Here is a 20,139-nt window from a genome sequence, read left to right as displayed (position 1 = left end):
GAGTTAGTAGGATGCTTTATTTAAGCAAAAGCACTAATATGACAAAGTGAAAATACTCTAGAACAAGTCAGTATTCTGCATTTAGACCTAGACAAAGTACATAAATCATTAAGAGAAGGTCATCAGCAAAAGTATGAAGCATTATATATGATTGTATGGATTTATTTTATTACTATATTAATGTGCATGTCTGAGGTTTCCACTTAAGATGTTTAGATTTTTGCTAATTTCAGCAATTTTATTTACTTTGGTCAGTTTGACAACAACGCATCGCATTATACAAGATAACTACGTTTGTAGCGCTATGGTCCTGTAAGAAGCTTTCCATGATCTTAGAAAAATTACCCTATTTTCAGGTTTGTACAATGTTACAACGCATTTTCCTGCTATTTTTTTTTATAACAAATCTTCAAAACATATTTAAAAATACACTGACATTGACAGGATGGGAATGAAAATTGTCTGAAAAATAACTAAAGCTGTCTGACAAATGTAGTGGAGCAGAAGTATAAAGGTATATAAAATGGGAAAATACTCAAGTTAAGTACGAATGTCTCAGATTTATAGTTGTATATTAGAGTAAGTGTACTCTAAAATATTCCACTACTAGAATTTCACTGTAAACATTCGCAAAACTCCACATTGAGACTTGGACCCTCATAGACTTTAATCCACTCTAATCCTTCTCATCTATGTTACCCTTCAGTTAAACTCAGTAAACTTCAAATCTGTGATGTTTCTCACATCTGATACTGACTGTCTGCTGCACTTTAATACACATTATACTACTGTCATATCAGCTACTGTTTTGTTCCATTATGCACCTTCTCACCATAACTAGACCTGAAATGATTAATCAACCGACTACTCAAATCAGTTAAAAAATATTCAATTACAATTTTCCTGAATTGAAGCTTTGTTATCTTAATTTCGCTGCCACTAAGCTTTGGCTCCGCTGTTGTATTTCACACGGACACTTATTGTGACGCACATGACGCCAGGATTAACACAAAGTTGTATGTTAGCTCCATTTTAAACTGTTAGTAAGTTAGTAAATCGGATACAAATTTGTCGAAGATTGCAGTGCACATATTGTTTGTATATGTCATTTGACTTGTTTGTTGTTGGTTTTGTTATCTGTAGATATTTTATATATGCTTTTATACTGTTGTTTTTGTTGTTATTTCCTGTATATTTTGTATATCCTTTTACTTTTATACTTTTTGTGGCTGTTTCAGCTGGTTCTGGAGTAAAGGGCAAGCTGTTTGTCATTTTCAGACACGTCTGTTTTACATCTTTACTATTTTTTCACCTATTCAATCATTTAATCAAATAGAATTGAAGAAGACAGATTGATCAGTTAGAAGAAGATAGATTGATCAATTACCAAAATAATCGATAGCTGCAGCTCTACTCATAACCGCTGCTGTATTGCACTATTGCTGCTATTGTAAATAAGTTTGATTCATATCTTAAATATTCTATTATAGTCTATAGTTTATATCACTTTCATTCTGAACCACTTATCCTTGAGAGGGTCATGGGGGTGCTGGAGCCCATCCCAACTACCTATGGGTGAAGGCGGGGTACACCCTGGACGAGTCACCAGTTCATTGCAGAGACTGACAACCAATCACTCTCACATTTGACCCTAGGGGCAATTTAGATTAACCAATTACTGCATGGCTTTGGATGGTGGGAGGAAGCCAGAGACATGGGGAGAACATACAAATTCCACACAGAAAAGGTCCCATCCCCATAAGCTGGTGTTGGAACTGAACCCAGGACCTTCTTACTGTGAGGTGACAGTGTTATCCACTGCACCACCCCTTTATAACACTTACTTATTCCTGTTCTATTTTTACCTTTTTTTTTGTAGTTGTATGGCATTTAATACCAAGGTGAGAGAGAATCAGTGTCTCAATTTTCTGTATGTCCTGTGCATCTTGTGAATTGATAATAAAAAAAAAAATTTGACTCTGTTCGCGTGACGATGACCAAGCCTGACTTCTCACTCAGCGTTCATCTCCTCACCCGTCCTTGTTGAGGTCTGTGGTGGCTACTGAGTACCCAAATGAAGATGCCAGTTCCTCCCCCCAGAAAATATGTTGCGGCACCAGTCGATACACGTTGTCCTTCCGTAGCAGCACAACCGCTCCTGTATGATTGGCCCGTGGTGCACCTGCCACAAAGGTCAGCTCCCCAAGGCTCACTATGCCCATCGCCGAGTCCACAGAGAAACCTGGAGGAGGGAGCGAGGCAGGGCCCGAGGGGAAGACGGGGGCAGGAGGAGGATGGGTCAGAGGTTAGCATTGACTGTGGAGCTCCGCAACTCATCCCTTCCCAGAGTAACATGTTCCCTTCTTACTAATGAAATGTGTGCCTTAAGTGACTATTGATTTTATGCCAAAGTCATGATGGGACTAAATGTCCTGTGTGCTGCTTTTGCTGGTGGACAGATGTCTACGGAGAGGGAACGGTTGTGTTTCTACTGGTAAAAGCAAAAAGCCTGGAGATGTATTGCCCTTTGGCTAATGTCTCATGAGATTCATGATGCCACTCCTCTGTATCAGCAGCCTCTGGTGTGGGTAGTATGTAAACACAGTGAATGGACATTAATCAGATTTATAGCCTAAAGCAATTCCTCCTTTGTGGGAGTGTGTATTGAGGAAGTGCATGTGTGTTTGTGTGTGAAGGAATGTGAGGATGTGCTTGAATTTTAATCAGGTAAAGCTAAGAGCAACAACAAGAAAGGGGAGTGTGTGTGTGTTTGCTTCACAACAAGATTGTGTTCATATTTTCTTATCCAGCTGTGAAAAATAACACATGATATCAAACATTTCCCATGGAGAAACAAAAAGAGAAGCGACCGCATGCATTCGCTTCTCTCGTGTAAAACATGCACAGGGCGTGAAAACGGGGGATCATCTATCAGGACATGGTGGGGGGCATTTGTTAGTCCTGAGTAAACATGCAGAGGGAGACAAAACAGAGACAAACAGTGAGCAGCTCCAGGGTGGCAGGTGTGGAATGCAACAGTCTGCATCACAGCTCCTGTAAAAACCAGCAAACGGGGATGAGGTGCTACTTTTTCCACACGGGGTGGCTTTTAACACACAGGCTCGCTACAAGGTCGTGTCTATTAAGCTAAATGGGGAATGGAAGCTTAAAGCTGCAAAAGCCTTTAAAAAAAAAAGGTGGAGTCTTTGCTTCAGCTTTACAAAGGTGGGGCACACAATAACAGTTTTACAAAGATTTTCTGTTTTCTTGCTTTTTGTTGAAAAATTAAGCACTGAACAATCAAAACTAAGATAATGAGTCTAAATGTTGTTTCATCTATGGGAGTAAATTACAGTTTATGACATACATAGCATTAGCACAGGGTATTTTCCCACATTCTGTGTGTTTGTAGTCATTTATATTTTGACTTGGAAGTTGCAAAAAGCCACTAAAGCCTTGGGATTTACAAAGCAATACACCGAAACTGCAATAAAGTGATTTCAGGATTTCATGTGGCTTTAATGCAGGTGTTAAAAAAGGAATATATGTTCTATTTAGCAAAACACACTTTGGAAATATCTTTTTGTGTATGTCTCTTGTCTCAGAATTTTTCTATCAGTAATATAGCACATAGTATCTAAATAGATGGATTTGATCAAGTTCAAGAGAAATACGTTGTCTCTGTTGTTTTAGTACGCATGCACAGGTGTGGCATATCATCTGGTTAGGATCAATGGAAGCATGTGAGTTATACATGAAGGCTAAAAGGTCGTATGGGAATTAGTGTCGTCAAGGAGACGGCTCAATATGGTGAGTAGGAGGGTAAAGCAAGCTTGAAGGTATGTGAATTAAGAGATTTATAGTAGATCCACACTTTGAGTAAAAGCTAATAACTGGAACCCAACATTAACAATAAATTCAGGTGCTGAAAAGGAGGTGATGACCCAAGAACACTAGGCAACCTACAGACAAAACCCAGACATTATTTATCTCTAAATGTAGGTTTAGTGATAGTTAAAGATTCATACTTTAAAGGTGTGATCAAACCAACACTCAACAAGAAAAACCACCACCAAGAAACCCTGGAAAGCTTCACACATGCAGACCAGCAAACTGGTCCAACACACTTCAGACAAAAGAGATCTAAAGACAGACTGGACACACACCCTGCTGCTACACAAAGAGACAGCCATCTTTATAAACCAGCAACTGGCAAAAGAAAGAAATCAAAGACTAAAATTAATAATACAGTTAAAAAATGATTCAAATTAAATTGACTTGTCAAATCATAAGGAACTCCTCGAACATGAGGTCTTTTAGGATGGCTGTCTCTTTATAACAGTGAAGGTGAAAAGACCAACATAGTACATAGATTACAAACTAAAACTCTATAGGCAACGTGGAATTAGCAGAAAGGATTAAGACGGAGACGAAGGTGGGACTACTTCCACTACAAGCCCAGTCCGGTTCAAACAACAACACCTCACGCCTACAAACCTAAGTAGCTATTATGAGCTACATCCTCAAACGGTGTGGGCCGGTTGGAGGGCTCCAGAGTTTTGTACAGCAGTGCATCTTCAATGGGGCTAGCCATGAACAAGAGCCCTATGGCCCGAGACAGAAAAAGAAAGACAGGGAGACAGGCGGAAGAGTGTGGGAGGGGAGTGATGGTGAAGGGAGGGGGGTAAAAGAGTGAAAAGAGAGAAAAAAAAAAGAGGAGAGGGAGGTGCAGGTGAGACAGGCTGTGATTGATTGGTGCTTTGTCTTTGTGGTGCCACAGTGGTTTGTTGGTGAAAAACCACTGGGTGTCTTGGGGAGAGACAACATTTCAAGCTCAGACAGCACCCTGACGTTTATTTACCACCCACTTAACGATGTGACTTCATTTTTGGGAAAGGGTGGATCACACCATCATTGTTGGATTGGCTCTTTGGTAAACATTTTATTAGGGGCAGCGGGGCCAAGCTCCTGACAGATACTGGCACAACATACACATTGATGTCAGGACAGAATGAGCTCCAGGACGTTTTTAACATCCACGCACATTCACATGAGAAAGTGTTCAAAAAATTTAGGTGGAGCCACATTCAGGGCTCAGTGAGTCACACTTGGGTAGGATCAGCCAGAAATAATCTGCAGGGAATAGCAGGAATACCAAAACAAGTTTTTTGGGGTTTTTTTTTCCCCAAGCTGGTCAACTGGCGGTTAGTCAGTTGTTATTACAGATATTTCATCCATGTTGGGGTAGGGTCTGAGCTCGTTGGTGTCTCTCCCCCAGCCCTCTCTTTCTCGCCTGTGCACAAGCAGCAGTGAGCAGGGAGGGCGAATCCTACCCAGGTAACTGTGGTAGGGCACAGGGATGAGCTGGGCATTAAGCTGTTTCTGATCTGCCACCTCATATGGTCCGTCGTCATAGAAACCAAGGTCAAGCAGAGTCTGGTTTAGGAGCTGGACACGCATCTCACCTGGAATGGAAATGGGTGAGGGCACAGCAAAGTAACAACACAACAATGGCATACTTACACACAGAGGGCGTGTACTGTAGGATCAGAGGTAGACTTAAAAACATACAATCACACAGTTTCTGCTCATTTTAACACAAATTCTGAACATGTGCTGACCATATTTTGGACACTGTGAAAACAATGTTGTGCAAAGTAGCTTACATAACATTGAGTAACACTCAGAATCTCAGTATCTTCTAAGAAAAGCCAGAACATAATTGTGCTTTTAATGAATTGTCTGAAATATTATGCAATTACACAGTAAAGCACATTGAGCTTGGTTGAGAAAACAATATAAATCAATCCAGTAATTTACAGTATTACTGCCACAGAAAGAGTGCTTTCTCTAATTAAGTGCATGCCACTATTTAGCATAATTTCTGTATTCAATTACTAGATTGGCTTATAAATCAATTCTGTCTTTTGCCGCTGAGTGTTGTTTGTCAGTAGTGTTTTAGTTTACACAGCTTGTCTTTCTTCCTGCTTACATTAAAATTAGACATAGAATTACTTCTCTTTTTTAGTCCAGAAATCATAAACATCTTTACATACAGAAATACATGCACAGAGATAATAAAAAGGGTGACAAATACAAAATCTCAAGGGAGAATATATATAACAGATTAATTTTAATAAAACCAGATGCAACACTTAATAATAAGCTTCTAGTTGTACTGATATTGGTTTTTGTCTTCTGTTGTTTCATATCTCTTAACATTGTCTAGAGTTGTGCTGATAATATTACCTTTCCAGTTGTATGTTCCTGGAGCCCCAAACAGTATGAAGTTGTTGTCTGGGGTGAAGCTGACAGACAGGCCCTGCTGACAGAAGCCAAACTGTTCATGTCCCTGTGGTCTCCCCTCACAAAATTTCCACTCCCCTCCATCGAGGTCGTCTCGCTCTGTCAGGTCCTCGCTCAGGACGTAGCAGCGTCCAATGGGGTCCCTTGTCTCTGAGGCTTGGTTCACACGTTGCCTCAACTCATATAGGTGAGCACAAGTCTGGCAATTAAAAGGAAAATCCATCGCTGTTCTATTGTATTTTTGCAAATATTTTGTAATTTACTGTGTCATTTCAAGCATGTGGTGTAGCTTCTTCACTGATGTATTTACAGTCTGTGGTCTCTACTTACCACCACCTTCCCTCCGATCCCTTGACTCTTGACAGTAACTCCCAGCCACTGGTTGTCTTTGCTCTCTCTATCCAGTCTCACTAAAGAAAAACATAGTGGGAAAAATGTTTCCATATTGTAAACTAATTAGGAACTGGGTCTCAACAAGAAAGCTGCACTTTGTCATGCAATAGAGACAGGTCAAGTTCAGATGCCTTTTCTCTAATGCATGGCAAAATACCCATGTAAGTATAATTTATAATAGAGAAATTTATTGACAAATTAATAACAAAAAAACCCCCAAAACTAAATGGCTTTTCCAGTAGCATTGCCTTGGAGCTATCCTCAATAAAGAAAAATTTAAATTCACAAAAACACCTCAAACTCACCTTCTCCATCAATATCCACTCTTTCGCAGTCATACTCCTCAGGTGTGATTGGACACCTGAACAACGCCCCTGGTCGACTTCCCCGCATCAAGCCCTGCCCTGCAGCCTGCGGCGCCCCCACCAGGACCCTGAAGTGACATTAGCGATAGTTAAATATAACCAGCATCAAAGATGTTCATAAAAGTACAAACAATAGAAATTCAGTGCATGACATGTACTGTATGTTTGGTGAAAAGGGGTCTCTCATTCAAAAAACAAGAAAAGACAATGTAGTGGATGAAGATGAAGCAGTATGGGATCATGGGAGCTTACGTTTTCACAACCATTACTGATGAAAATTTATATGACATGACTTAGACAGAAAGTGTGCTTACAGATGAGTAAATATATTTATATTAGTTACAGACATATACAAAAGTAAGTACAATTTATAGTAAAGGGTTTTTACAGTGGCATAACTTCACACACCCCCAGTTTCCTTAACAAAACGTATTCTAAAAGGAAAAAGAGGCGAATATAAATGAAGTGAAAACATCACCTCAAACTCCTTTCATGAACACAAAACAGTGTGGGATCATGGGAGTTACTGTTTTCACCACCATCACAGAATTACTTGACTGTAGTGACTAATTTTGATGAAATAGCCACAAATGTCAAGTGATGTTTAAAATGATTAGCAGCATTAGTAAAGGGGATGTGGATTATGGATTAGGGATTTCTCTGTACCATTTGGCACTTGTTAGCACAAAGGTCAGCAAAATACATAACACAGACTGAGACATTTATAGATATTTTAATGTGGAAATGTTACATATTATAGCTTACACTCTAGACCCCACACAATAATAGCCTCAGCTGTCCTAAGTCACTGTTAAAGTAAAGTATAAGCATCTGCAAAACCATTCAAAACCTCCTGAGACCACCAAGCCAAACATTACGTTGAACTATCTTGACTTCACATTAATTTCCAACATCCCTTCTCTCTGATCTCTACTGTAACACTGTATGTATCACATGTCATCCTTTACTATCTAGGCAAGGAAAAGTTTTATTCTCAGTGAGGCGGTTGCTGATATTTTGGGGCCAGAGTGACTGCCCTCTGCCTTATTAGGAGTGCCTGATTCAGGCTAGGATGCTATTTAAAAACTGAACGTTGAGCCACATTCCACCTAACACTGTCAGCCACGGCATATGCATGGAAGCGAGACATGGAGAAACAGAAAGGAGGACAAAGATGAAAGGAGAAAGCAATTAAAAACGACCTTAAGTTATCAATTAGAATATACTGACTACTTAAGTGTAATTATAACAATGAATCTGACACGTAAAAGTACCTGGTTCAGTTGTCTGACTGCCAGTAGCAGCAATGAGAAAAGCTGCCACCGTGCACCGCCCCTGGCATATCTACCTTGTTATTGGTAACATGCTTAAATTAGAGCTATCTCTGGTGGCTGGGAAGTATTTTGCCTATAAATACTGTGTAGCAAGCTGATAGCACTGTGTGGGACATGCACAGAAACACAGAGAGTGGTGGATGTCTGATTGGTCAGACAGACACACAGAGCAGCCATAACATAACAGTTGGCTGCACAGCAACTACTCCAATTTATTCTTGAGCTGTTGGTTGGGATTTTCTTGAACACATGTACAAATGGACTGTACACATCTGAAACTATCAGCTCCAATATGACATTAACATTATTACTTTATATGAATTATGTGTCTTCTTTACTCCAACGTGTTATCAGCAGTCAACAATTTTAGCATTTGTGACGAAAAATAAATAAATAAATAAATAAATAAAATTAAAAAAAAAAAATATATATATATATATATATATTTATATATATTTATATATATATATATATATATATATATATATATATATATATGTATGTATATATATTCAGCTGCAGAAAAGTAGCTTATAAAAAATTTGAAAAATGACTTTCTTTGGAGGATTGTATTGAATATGAAATGCTATTATGTTTGCTGATTATGTTTGCTCATGTTTTTGTACTAATACCGAATATATGCAGCAAAATAAAGTTTCTTCTAGGGATGTAACAATACGAAAATTTCATATCATGGTTATTGTGACCAAAATTATCACGGTTATCATTATTATTGCGGTATTGTTGAAATTTTTTTTTTTATTTATTTATTATTATTTATTTTTTTTTTATATGTGTGTGTTTTTGTATCTTGTATTTAACTGAAATAAACATTCATTCATTCATTCAAATTGTGTTCAAAATGTTCAAAAAGTACTAATACACACACTGAAATAATTTAACCAAATTGTATTTTGAAAAAAAAAAACAAAAAAACAACAATAACAAAAAAAAATAAAATAAAATAATAGGCACAATGTACGTTCTGTTGCAGAAATATTCAAATATAAACCCTTAGTGGTCTGAGCCTATTTTGTCCGTTTTTCAGTCCTTTTGATTTTGCCTTTATATACTATATAAACAAATGTTTACGATACCCATGTTTGGGTTCTGTTTTTTCAGCACAACTTCATCTATTTCATCTGTCTATTATTTTTTTCACTTTAACCTACTATAAAAACATAAAAGGCCAAAAAACACACCAAAAATATAAAATCTGATTTGAAAAATCCTACTCTAATGGACGTTTTTGTGTCTGACGCGTTTGTCTAACACATCCCGATGTTGCAGCACGGGAGGGCGCTATCATACAATGGCACCATGGGTACAATACTGCTAGTGTACATTATTTATTGCATAAATAACACAAAGATGCTTAACGAACCTTTTCAAAGACTTTAAAAGTGAATATTGGTTCCAAATATTAGGTATAGAAAATTAAAGTTGTAATAAATTAAAACTATACTCAAATATTTGACATAAAAGCAGATCTTTACATAGGCATTTTCTCCGGGAAAAGTGCGGTAATCAAACACAGTTATCATGATAATTACAATTTAAACGGTAATACTAACCGTCTGCAATTTTACCGTGGTTTAATTATACCAGTAATCGTTACATACCTAGTTTCTTCCTTATTTATTTTTCTTCAATCCAAAATTTTGAAAGGTGATGATTAAACGTTAAAGTCAGGGATTCAAAAGATATTCAGGGAAAAAGATAGTTTTTAGGTGTTTGGAAATTGATGCCATGATGGACCAGACTACACAACAACAACAGAATCACAAGATGACCCTCCATCGTACCCTCAAGTGTCTGTAAATTCCACTCCCCCTAATTTCATGCTATCTAATACCCTACACACAGACACACAAACTTTCGCCAATACCACCCAGGGAGCCAGACAACTCTACCTTCTATTTTCTGCCACTGTCTTCTCTTTCATGACAAATGCTGTTGAAGCGCAGCCCCACATGCCTCAAGAATGCTTCCCCTCACCCTAATGAGTGAAACGAGTGAGTGAACAACCAACCCAAACAACCACCCAATGTAAGACCTACCATGTTAAATCATGAACACTACACATCACTGATGGTGGTCCACAAAAAAAAAAAATCACTAACAGTGTTAAGCGAATGCAAACACATGTTAAACAAGTGATTTGGTCAAGAAACACAACAAATCACTTAAATACTGATAAAATCTGATTCCACTCTGCATTCCTGGGGGCTCTGGTGTATGTTTGAGAGTTAAAGCGATACCCCCCCCCCCCCCCCCCCCCCCCCCCCACATGTACAGATGCACAGGCAGGTGTCAGGGTGTAAGGGTGGGAGGTCTGCTAAGCTGTTATACCACCAGTATTTAGAGATGAGATATGAATGGCTCCCAACCCATCTACACAGAAAGACATAATATTCAGTCAGCCTTACAGCCGGGTCCGATCATTTTTTTTCTCTCAGTAATGAAACACCTTAATAGACCCAAGGTTTATCTAGAGAACTAAACAAATGATTTCACACTAGGCAATTTTACAGTTAAATTGTCCTTCCAAGCCTGACAACATATGGTAATTTTTCCAGTTCCAGTTAGAATTAGAATAAGAAACATTTGATTATTTCTTATCTTTTAGCGAAGTTAAATTTATTTTCATATAAAAACTCTTAGTTAATGCATTACATTAATGACAGGCTGATTAATACACCAAAAGACAGGTGTAAATGTCAAGAATGTGATAGATATGCTGCTGTAGATGAGTAATGCTTTCTTTTGTTTGCCCTTTACCCTGCTGGTAGCTCACTTCGTTGTTTAGGATTGAGTCACAAAGTATGATCATGATCTCCGCTGCCCTGCTCATCTTTCAGTAAACCCACATTGGACATGGAGTCAGGGTGGTGTGTGTGTGTGTGTGTGTGTGTGTGTGTGTGTGTGTGTGTGTGTAGCTGCGGATGTGTTGTTCCACCCTGAGCCTGGAGGAGATAGCAGAGTGTTGAGTGTGAATGTGATGGTGTCTGGTGAAAAACCTCCTTGAACCAGATGCCATAGATGGTATCAGATGACATGTGAGTGTTTTAGAGTGATTTAGAGTACATCGGCAGGTTGTGTACAGTGATTAGATAATGCACATGTACCCCAATCATCCTGATTAGAATGAGACAGGAGTATTTTTAGTCAACAAAATCAGTCCAGATAGAGTAGATGAGTGGATCCGACTGTCCACATTCATGTTTGTGTAACTCCCAGGCCATGCAGGTCTATCCTACATTATCAAATCGTGATGTCCGTAAGAGCTCTCTCGCAGCTACTTTCAGCTCTTTATGACCACTTCTTACAGGAATTACCCACAGTTCATGTTACTCAATTCAGGGACACTGAAATTCAAGAAAGCATTTAACTGGATGCAGAATTAGGCTAGTATATGCCCATAAATACAGAATGAGTGATCACAACTGTACCAGATAATAACAAAAAAAATTTAATTTTGGTCATAGCTGGTCCAGATACTGCTGCAGAGGTGATGTGTAGCCCAGAATATACTTAGATATACGACACTGAATATTAAAGGGGTCATATTTTGCTTTTTTAAATGGAATTATGCATTTTAAAACATTTCCCTGTGGTCTACATAAACTGTAAATGCTATGCTTGGGTCTGAATTCTTCATTAATACCCTATGTCTGAGTAATGACATGAGACTGGCCCTTTAAATACAAATGAGCCACTTTACACCCCATCCCCTTCAGGCTGTTGACTGTGCTGCTCTGCCCCATTCAGCCATCTTTATAGTTTTCAAGATACAGTATGCTGATCTAGCGATACTAAAACTTTTTGGAAATTATAATTTAGCAGAATTTGTACTTAATAATGGCAACAACGGCAGACTGTAGCCTTCAGCCTTATAGGTATGAGCTAGAGTCTGACCTGGAGCACGAGGACAGCAAAGAAGAACCTGTAGAACCACAACTTCTAATGAACGTATCTCAATAGAGCTGCAACCAATTAATCGACTCAAAGTGATCCAAAAAATCATTCAACCACAATTCACCTGAATCAGAACTTTGTTTCCTTCATTTCTCTGCTGTTAAACATTGGTTCCACTGTTGTGTTTCACACAGACGCTTATTGTGACGCACAAAGAAGCTTCAATTCAGGAAAACTGCGATAGAATATTTCCCTTCAATCAATTCGAGTCGATTAATTGAATCGTGCATTTTTGCATTTGCTTCCAGCACCTAATCGATTAATCGGTTGCAGCTCTACATCTCAATGTTTTTTTTAAAAAATTGTCTATAATAAAATAACATACACAAAATGCAGGAAGGCCAAAAGTCACTTATCCACAGGTGGGAAGTAATGAAGTACAAGTACGTCGTTACTGTACTTAAGTAGATTTTTTAGGTATCTTACTTTACTTGAGTATTTATTTTTCTGGCAACTTTTTACTTTTATTCCCTACATTTTTGCATAAATATCTGTACTTTATACTCCTTACATTCTCAGAGTAGGCTTGTTACTTTTTCAAACTACACAAATGTGACAGTACATAAAATATGTCGCTTCAGAGGGAAAATCAGTGTGGAGGAGAGAAGGAGCACAGGCTGTGACTAGGGTGAGTACCAGAGTCCTGCACAGGTCCACTTTTTTCTAACTTTTCCACCCATACCTGCAGACCTGATTATATATTTCATTATATTATATTTCTAGTAACTGATAAAAAATAAAATTACTAATAAAAAACATAAGGTGAGTTGACAGAGACAATCCCAATACAAAAAAGACATGACAAACTCTGAAGCTGAAACTGAAGCACTGTGGTACTGTTTATCTTTCAAATGTTCATTGTGGTCAGTTTCAGACGCTGCAGCTCTTTCATAATTCATAGTTTGAGTTATTGTTTGTTCAGTATTAATTGTCAGCCTTGTAAATCCAAGCTGGACTGACTGTACATATCCTAACCAAGGAAAATCACATTCTTACTTCATGCAGTAATCTACACCTGGCTTTTCTGCCTCCGTCCATAATAATATACATGATATAGACTAAATGTCGTCTAAAATTGACCTTTATTTGAAACATAGTATAGCAAACTATTACATGATGAAAAATACATTAATTTAAAAAATGTCTCCATTTTGAATGTCTGGGGTCGCCAGAAATTTGTGATGTTAAAATGGGGTCATGAGCCAAAAAAGGCTGGGAACCACTGGTCTAATATGTGCTGCTCAATGATGTCTGTGGCTGATGTAAACACAGGTGAAGCTCACTTCACAATAAAACAAACCACAATGAAATTAGATGATCATCATCATTAAATGTCCTGACAATTATTTTCATCCATGAATCTTCTTTTATTTTTTCACTTTCTTGCCCGCTGCCCCTGCATTTTGTTTAATTTTGCCCGTGCAAATTCTTAGATTTTTTTATTTTTTTTTTTATAAGTTCCAGCATGTTTTTGCGGGTTACCTGTCGGCTAAATGGCAGCTTAGTACAAAAACCAAGCTAAAGTTTCCATCTTCCATCTACAGGCTCAGTGCTATCACCACCAGTAGCACTATCAGAATGCTAATGCTGTCATGTAAACACATACCCATACTGATAGCGTCTAAAATACAATTCACTGTCATTTTAGGGGTAACTGTAACTGTAACTGTTACCACTTGCTTGTCGCCACCATTGTTGTAGACAGTTGGAAAAGACCGCTCAATTAAACGCAGTTTTGAGGCAAATCCCTGTCTGTAATGTACGACGGCGTATAAGGGCCACATAAGAAAAAAAACGCTTGTCATTAGGAGAGTCATTATTTAATGAGAAAAAAGTCGTAGTTTTAAAAAAAAACTCATTATTTAACGAGAATAAAGTCGTTAATTAACGACAATAAAGTCATTATTTAACGAGAATAAAGTCGTAGTTTTTAAAAAAAACTCATTATTTAACGAGAATAAAGTCGTACTTTTATGAGATTAAACTCGTAATATTTTAAAATAGTGATGTGTCGGTCGCGAACTAAACGGCTCTGAGAGCCGGTTCTTTAACGTGAACGACGGGAGCCGGTTCCTGATTATTTCCTGATTGATTCCTTCGTTCGTTCGTTCGTTCGTTCGCGCCCCGCACCCCCCCCCCCCCCCCCCCCCCCCACCACAGACCAGAGGGGAGAGGGGCGGAGTTACACACACAGCAAGCGCACGAACAGGAGGGAGAGAGAGAGAGAGAGAGAGAGAGAGAGAGAGAGAGAGAGAGAGAGAGAGAGAGCGCAGGGACCACAACGCAAACGGACTGGAAAGATAAAAAAAAGTTGAGAACATCAGTGACAACAGGAAACGCAGCAAAATCTGGACACATTTCAATGACACTGACCAAACTAAGGCAGAATGTAGAGTGTGCAAGACACAAATCTGATACAGAGCTGGCTCCACTAACAACCTGCACAGACACATGAGGACTGTTCATCCATCAGAGCAACTGGAAGAAAAAACACAAGCAAGTGAAGTGACATTAATGCAGGTGCCAGTGAGTCTACTGCAACTGTTACTGCTGCTGCTGCAGTATCTACAGTGAAAGCTAAAAGTTTTAAATCGCTAAAAGTTAGTAAAGGTCATTTGTAAATAGTTAAGCATTTCTTTTTGCACTTTCTAATTTATTTATTTTTAATCACTCTGTAGAGTGTATAAGTAAAGGTGTATTTACATAAACATTTGATATAGTGCATGTTTTTTTTACATTAGTAATTCATATTGCGCATAACTTTACATTATTGTTGATAATAAATTAATTTAAGCACCAAAAAATCTTAAGAGCCACTTGGGAGCCAAAAGAGCCAGCTCTTTTTAGTGAGCTGAGCCAAAAGAGCCGGTTCTCTAAAAAGAGCTGGAATTCCCATCACTATTTTGAAAATTCGACAGAGTTTCTGGTTTTACAGCAAAGGCAACAAACGAAGCAGCAACTTTCCCTTCTGATGGACTCAAAAACTCACAGTATCATCCCCACAGTTTGTTCAGAAACACCAAACCCTCTCTGTATAGTTCTCTGGTGTAACCACTGATAGTCCTACAGATGACCACTTCATCAGTTTCTCTTCCACAAAAAAGGAAATTTACTACAAATCAGTTCAGTTCTTACAACAAACCTAAATGTGTGCAAACTCTCTTCAAAGTCCTCAGACTAATGTGTTGATGAGAGGATAGACTCAGTGTTTGGCCTTTGTGCTGAACCCCCCAAATGAAAGGAGAACTGCACTAAATGTTCCAAGTTCTACATCGATAAGTAGGTACAACTTCTCACTATATTATGACTTTATTCTCAAAATATAACAACTTTATTCTCATTAAATAATGACTCTATTCTTGTAAAATAACGACTTTATTCTCGTTAAATAATGAGTTTTTTTAAAACTACAACTTTTTTCTTGTTAAATAACGACTTTATTCTTGTTAAATAATGACTTTTTTCTTGTTAGATAATGACTTTATTCTCATTCACAACTTTATTCTCGGTAAATAACGACTTTATTCTCGTTAAATAATGACTTTTTAAAACTACGACTTTATTCTCGTTAAACAACCACTTTATTCTCATTAAATAATGACTCTATTCTCGTAGTGACAAGCATTTTTTTTCCTTATGTGGCCCTAATACGCTGTCGTAATAATGCCTGAGGTTGCTAAAACACTTCTTTTCTAAGTGGTTAGCACAGACAAGAAGGGATTTTCCAACAGTTGGAGGGATATTCCCATAAAAAATAAAATTCACCCAGGCCCTTCTTGTTCAGAGGCTGGAGGTCGGTGTAGAGACTTGTGTTTGTTAATACAACCAACAACTGAACATTTTAGGTAATCAGCTTGAAGTTTGGACATATTTTCAGTATGAACTACAACCGCTGCTGCTGACAAACAATTCTGGCGTATTTGGAGAAATGCTCGTCAAAAGTCTTGACCTCATTTGTGCAAATATCGTGACGTAACTGGTTATAAAACGTAACAAATTAAGCAGCAATTAAAACTGGTTGTAGAAATCCACTCGATTTTTGCCAAAATGAATATAAAGATAGCTTTGCAGCACCAGGGGGTTTCAAACTTTTTGAACTATTAGGGTCCAAATACACAAATAGGTTGTCACTCTGATGAACACTTCATGATCCATCCAGTGTCGATATCCCGCTGACTCCAATTCACCAACTCACAAACTTATATTTTGTACTCTTTATAAAACTGTCTAATTTGCACTATGTAAAAAACTGTATTTGTGCCACAATAATTTATATATATATATACATATATATATATATATATATATATATATATATATATATATATATATATATATATATATATATAACATATATATATATATATATATATATATATATATATATATATATATGTGTGTGTGTGTGTGTGTGTGTGTATATACATATATATATATATATATATATACATAAACATATATTTTTACAGACTGTATTCCTGTACATATCCGCTCACTGTATAAATACTTCAATTTGCACTTTCTGTACATATTACAATGTAAAAACCCACTGTAAATAATACACGCATATACATATATTTTTAATAGACCGGACCCACACACCCACTCACTGTATAAAATCTTCAGTTTGCACTCTGTACATATTACATTGTAAATCCACTGTAAATCTCAACCCATTGTTGCCTCTGTCTCCAGTGGACTGTTTGTCTATATTGTGTCTAGGTCCACATGTTGTCTGGGTTCATGTCGGAACTGCGTGTCGTGAGCAATATAAAAAAACGAAGCCAAATTCCTTGTATGTGTTCACATACTTGGCCAATAAAGCTGATTCTGATTCTGATAAATGTACCAAAGACTACTAAAAGTGGGTTTAGCAAAATATGACCCCTTTAAAATAAATATGTTTCAAAATGAGTACAAGGAGAATATGAGGAAAATTTAATTGGAATATTTCAACAAAACGTATAATGAGTAAAAAAGTTGTATATTTATGAGTAAAAAATGTAGGCTTACCAACTGAAGCTGCATGGTAATTCCTCTGTTTCCCCCTTTTTATGGCATTATTATAATAAATGAAAATATATGCTTTTTCAAAATGACTCATGACTCATTCACATGGTATTTGGACTTTTTTCTTAATATATTCTGATTTAGTCTCGACATTATTCTTCCCTTTTGCCGTGATCCTCCTTATGCACTTGGATTTATGATTAAATTACAAATGAAAAACATTACATCAGCAAGCATATCCTATTTTACAGACCCTGTTTATTTAATGTTTGTTTGAGGTTATTGTTTTGACATAAATTTGATTAAATTAAATATATGATGTTTTATCAATGAAAGCCTGAAAGACATAATGATAGTACTTTGCCATAAAGAAAGAAACTACAGTGAAACAATCACAAACTCACAGCAGTAATAGATATATCTTGGTGACATCAAGGTAACGTCACATGATATGTCTCAGAGTGCTTTCCCATTCTATTTATACCATTTTGAGCTCTCACAGCCTCTCACACTCACCCATTTACCAGCTGATGTCCACTAAGTCTATGAGGGTTTAATGATGAGGTCTTAAGGTGGAGATCCACAGAAAAAATGTCTGTAGAAACTTTCACAGTGGTCAGTCCAACAGTTGTCATAGCCACTGAAAAGCACACATATCAGCTCATTTTTAGGGCTCAAGTCCAATTTACCACACCTTGCATCTCTGGATAAAACTTCACGCTCATACATTTAATAAAATAATAACATGATGGACTGACCATTAATTCCATTAATATTAACTCAAAATAAAGGACGTACCATCAGCCATCACTAATTGGTGGTAAAAAAAGCTCAGCAGGTCAGTCACACTCTCCAATAAATCTATCAGTTGTTGCTCATTGACGTAATTAACCCATAAAGACCCAAACAGCCGTTAACGATCAAAACCATCTAAACCAGGGGTGTCAAATTCATTTTAGTTCAGGGGCCACATTCGGCCCAGTTCGATCTCAAGCGGGCCAAACCATTAAAATAATAGCATAAAAACCTATAAATAATGACAACTCCCAGTTTTTCTTAATAAAAAAATATGAAATTATGAAAATATTTACATTTACAAACTATCTTTTCATCAAAAAGATGTGAATAACCAGAAAAAAATGTATTTTCGTAAGAAAAACAAGCAAAATTTTAACAATATTATGCCTCAACTTATCACTTGTACATGTGCATTACACACAATGTTACACAAACATTTGGAAGTTTGGAATGTGTCACTAAAATAAGAATGTCTACAATATTATGTGTCAACTTATTAACACAACTTACAAATGGAATCTACAAATATACAAAACATTTAGTAACAGACAGAACATTGTTAAAATTGTAATTAATTTTCAGGTTGTTCACATTTTATTGTAAGGGTATTAGACTAGTATTTACTTTAGATCACATTGGGCTAAAACCAGTTCGACACCCTTGACTGTTCATATCTTCAGTGTAATTTTTGCACTCCATAAAATCATGCCGCGGGCCAGATTGGAGCCTTTGGAGGGCCGGTTTTGGCCCCCGGGCCGCATGTTTGACACCTTTGATCTAAACTGTTTATTACTCATCAATCCACTAATCCTATCAATGCATGTAAATAACTGATGTAAAATACAGTTTGTCATCTATTAATGGTCATCAGATATGACCCATTTGGATGTTCAGAGGCTCCATAGTTACCGTGGAAACACTGTCATCTTCTACAACATTCATTCATTAGAAAAACCCATGGAGTTTGATAAATGACTTTTGATGTAGATGCTTGTTTTATGTTTAGTTAATGATCGATTTTGCTGAAAAAGTCACTTTTTCTTCAGCTTTCTCTGTTTTTGATATAATTTCCCTCAATTTGAATTTGAGCTTCAGAAAATTAAATATTGTAAAATACTTGATTTTCACTGAAAAAAGCAAAACGCAGAGGATAATATTAGAATAAATCATGATAATTGCTTAAGAAAGGTTAAATATAGAGAAAAATACATTTGGGAACTGGTACAAAAGTAGCACTGAGTCTTTACTGTTCATTATGTAGAGACATAAGTGTGTATCTGCAAATCAGTAAGGTCTTTTTATGTCTTCTGTGCTGTTTCGCATGTGTTGAGTTACATTACATTCAAATCTAAGTGTTTTAACTGCTGTCAAAACAGTAATATCACTACAATGACACATTGAACATTGAAATTCACATGCTCCGTTTTTGATCAAAATCACCTTTTTCTCGCTGCTTATCACAGCACAAACAAATGCAGTATCCTCATTTAACCGCTCTCATACCACATATTTATATAGGAGAGTATGTGCAGTGACCCCAACATTTATTTTACCACAATTCTGTTCACTCCTCCCCCACCCAAACCCAGTATCATACATCCTCCTTTACACCTCCCCCCGCATCAGGAGTCACATCCCTGAGTACAGCCGCCCAGTAGGCACAGTGACCGTGAGAACAAAACACTGGACAACAATGCATCACACTTGTAGCACAACTCGGGTCCAGTCAGTGCATACTTTTCAGAAAACAGAGCAGAGATAAGGACTTTTACAATTTGAAATGCCCTCTGTTGGTGGATTTCCAACATAAATTGACATTTGTTGGCATACAATAAAAATAAAATGATTTTTTTTTTGTTAAAATGTTTATATTGTTTCTGTCTGGTAATAAATGCAACAATGCAGATTTAAGCAAGAGACACATACATCTGAAGAAAAGCATTTTTAATCCCTAT

The 20,139-nt window shown here is 37.2% G+C and overlaps 1 protein-coding gene across 1 annotated transcript in view; it reads right to left on the bottom strand.

The window, feature by feature from the left end:
* itga7 (integrin, alpha 7) overlaps positions 1-20,139 on the bottom strand; it is a 47,894-nt gene that overhangs the window by 18,584 nt on the left and 9,171 nt on the right. The window contains 5 exon segments of the mRNA XM_030135427.1: positions 2,035-2,242; positions 5,334-5,465; positions 6,250-6,505; positions 6,637-6,716; positions 7,005-7,132. Coding sequence (XP_029991287.1) covers positions 2,035-2,242; positions 5,334-5,465; positions 6,250-6,505; positions 6,637-6,716; positions 7,005-7,132 — 804 coding nt within the window.

This window comes from Sphaeramia orbicularis, chromosome 5, assembly GCF_902148855.1.
Source record: "Sphaeramia orbicularis chromosome 5, fSphaOr1.1, whole genome shotgun sequence".
NCBI classification, from domain to species: Eukaryota; Metazoa; Chordata; class Actinopteri; order Kurtiformes; family Apogonidae; genus Sphaeramia; species Sphaeramia orbicularis.
This window is presented reverse-complemented; position numbering and strand designations above follow the sequence as displayed.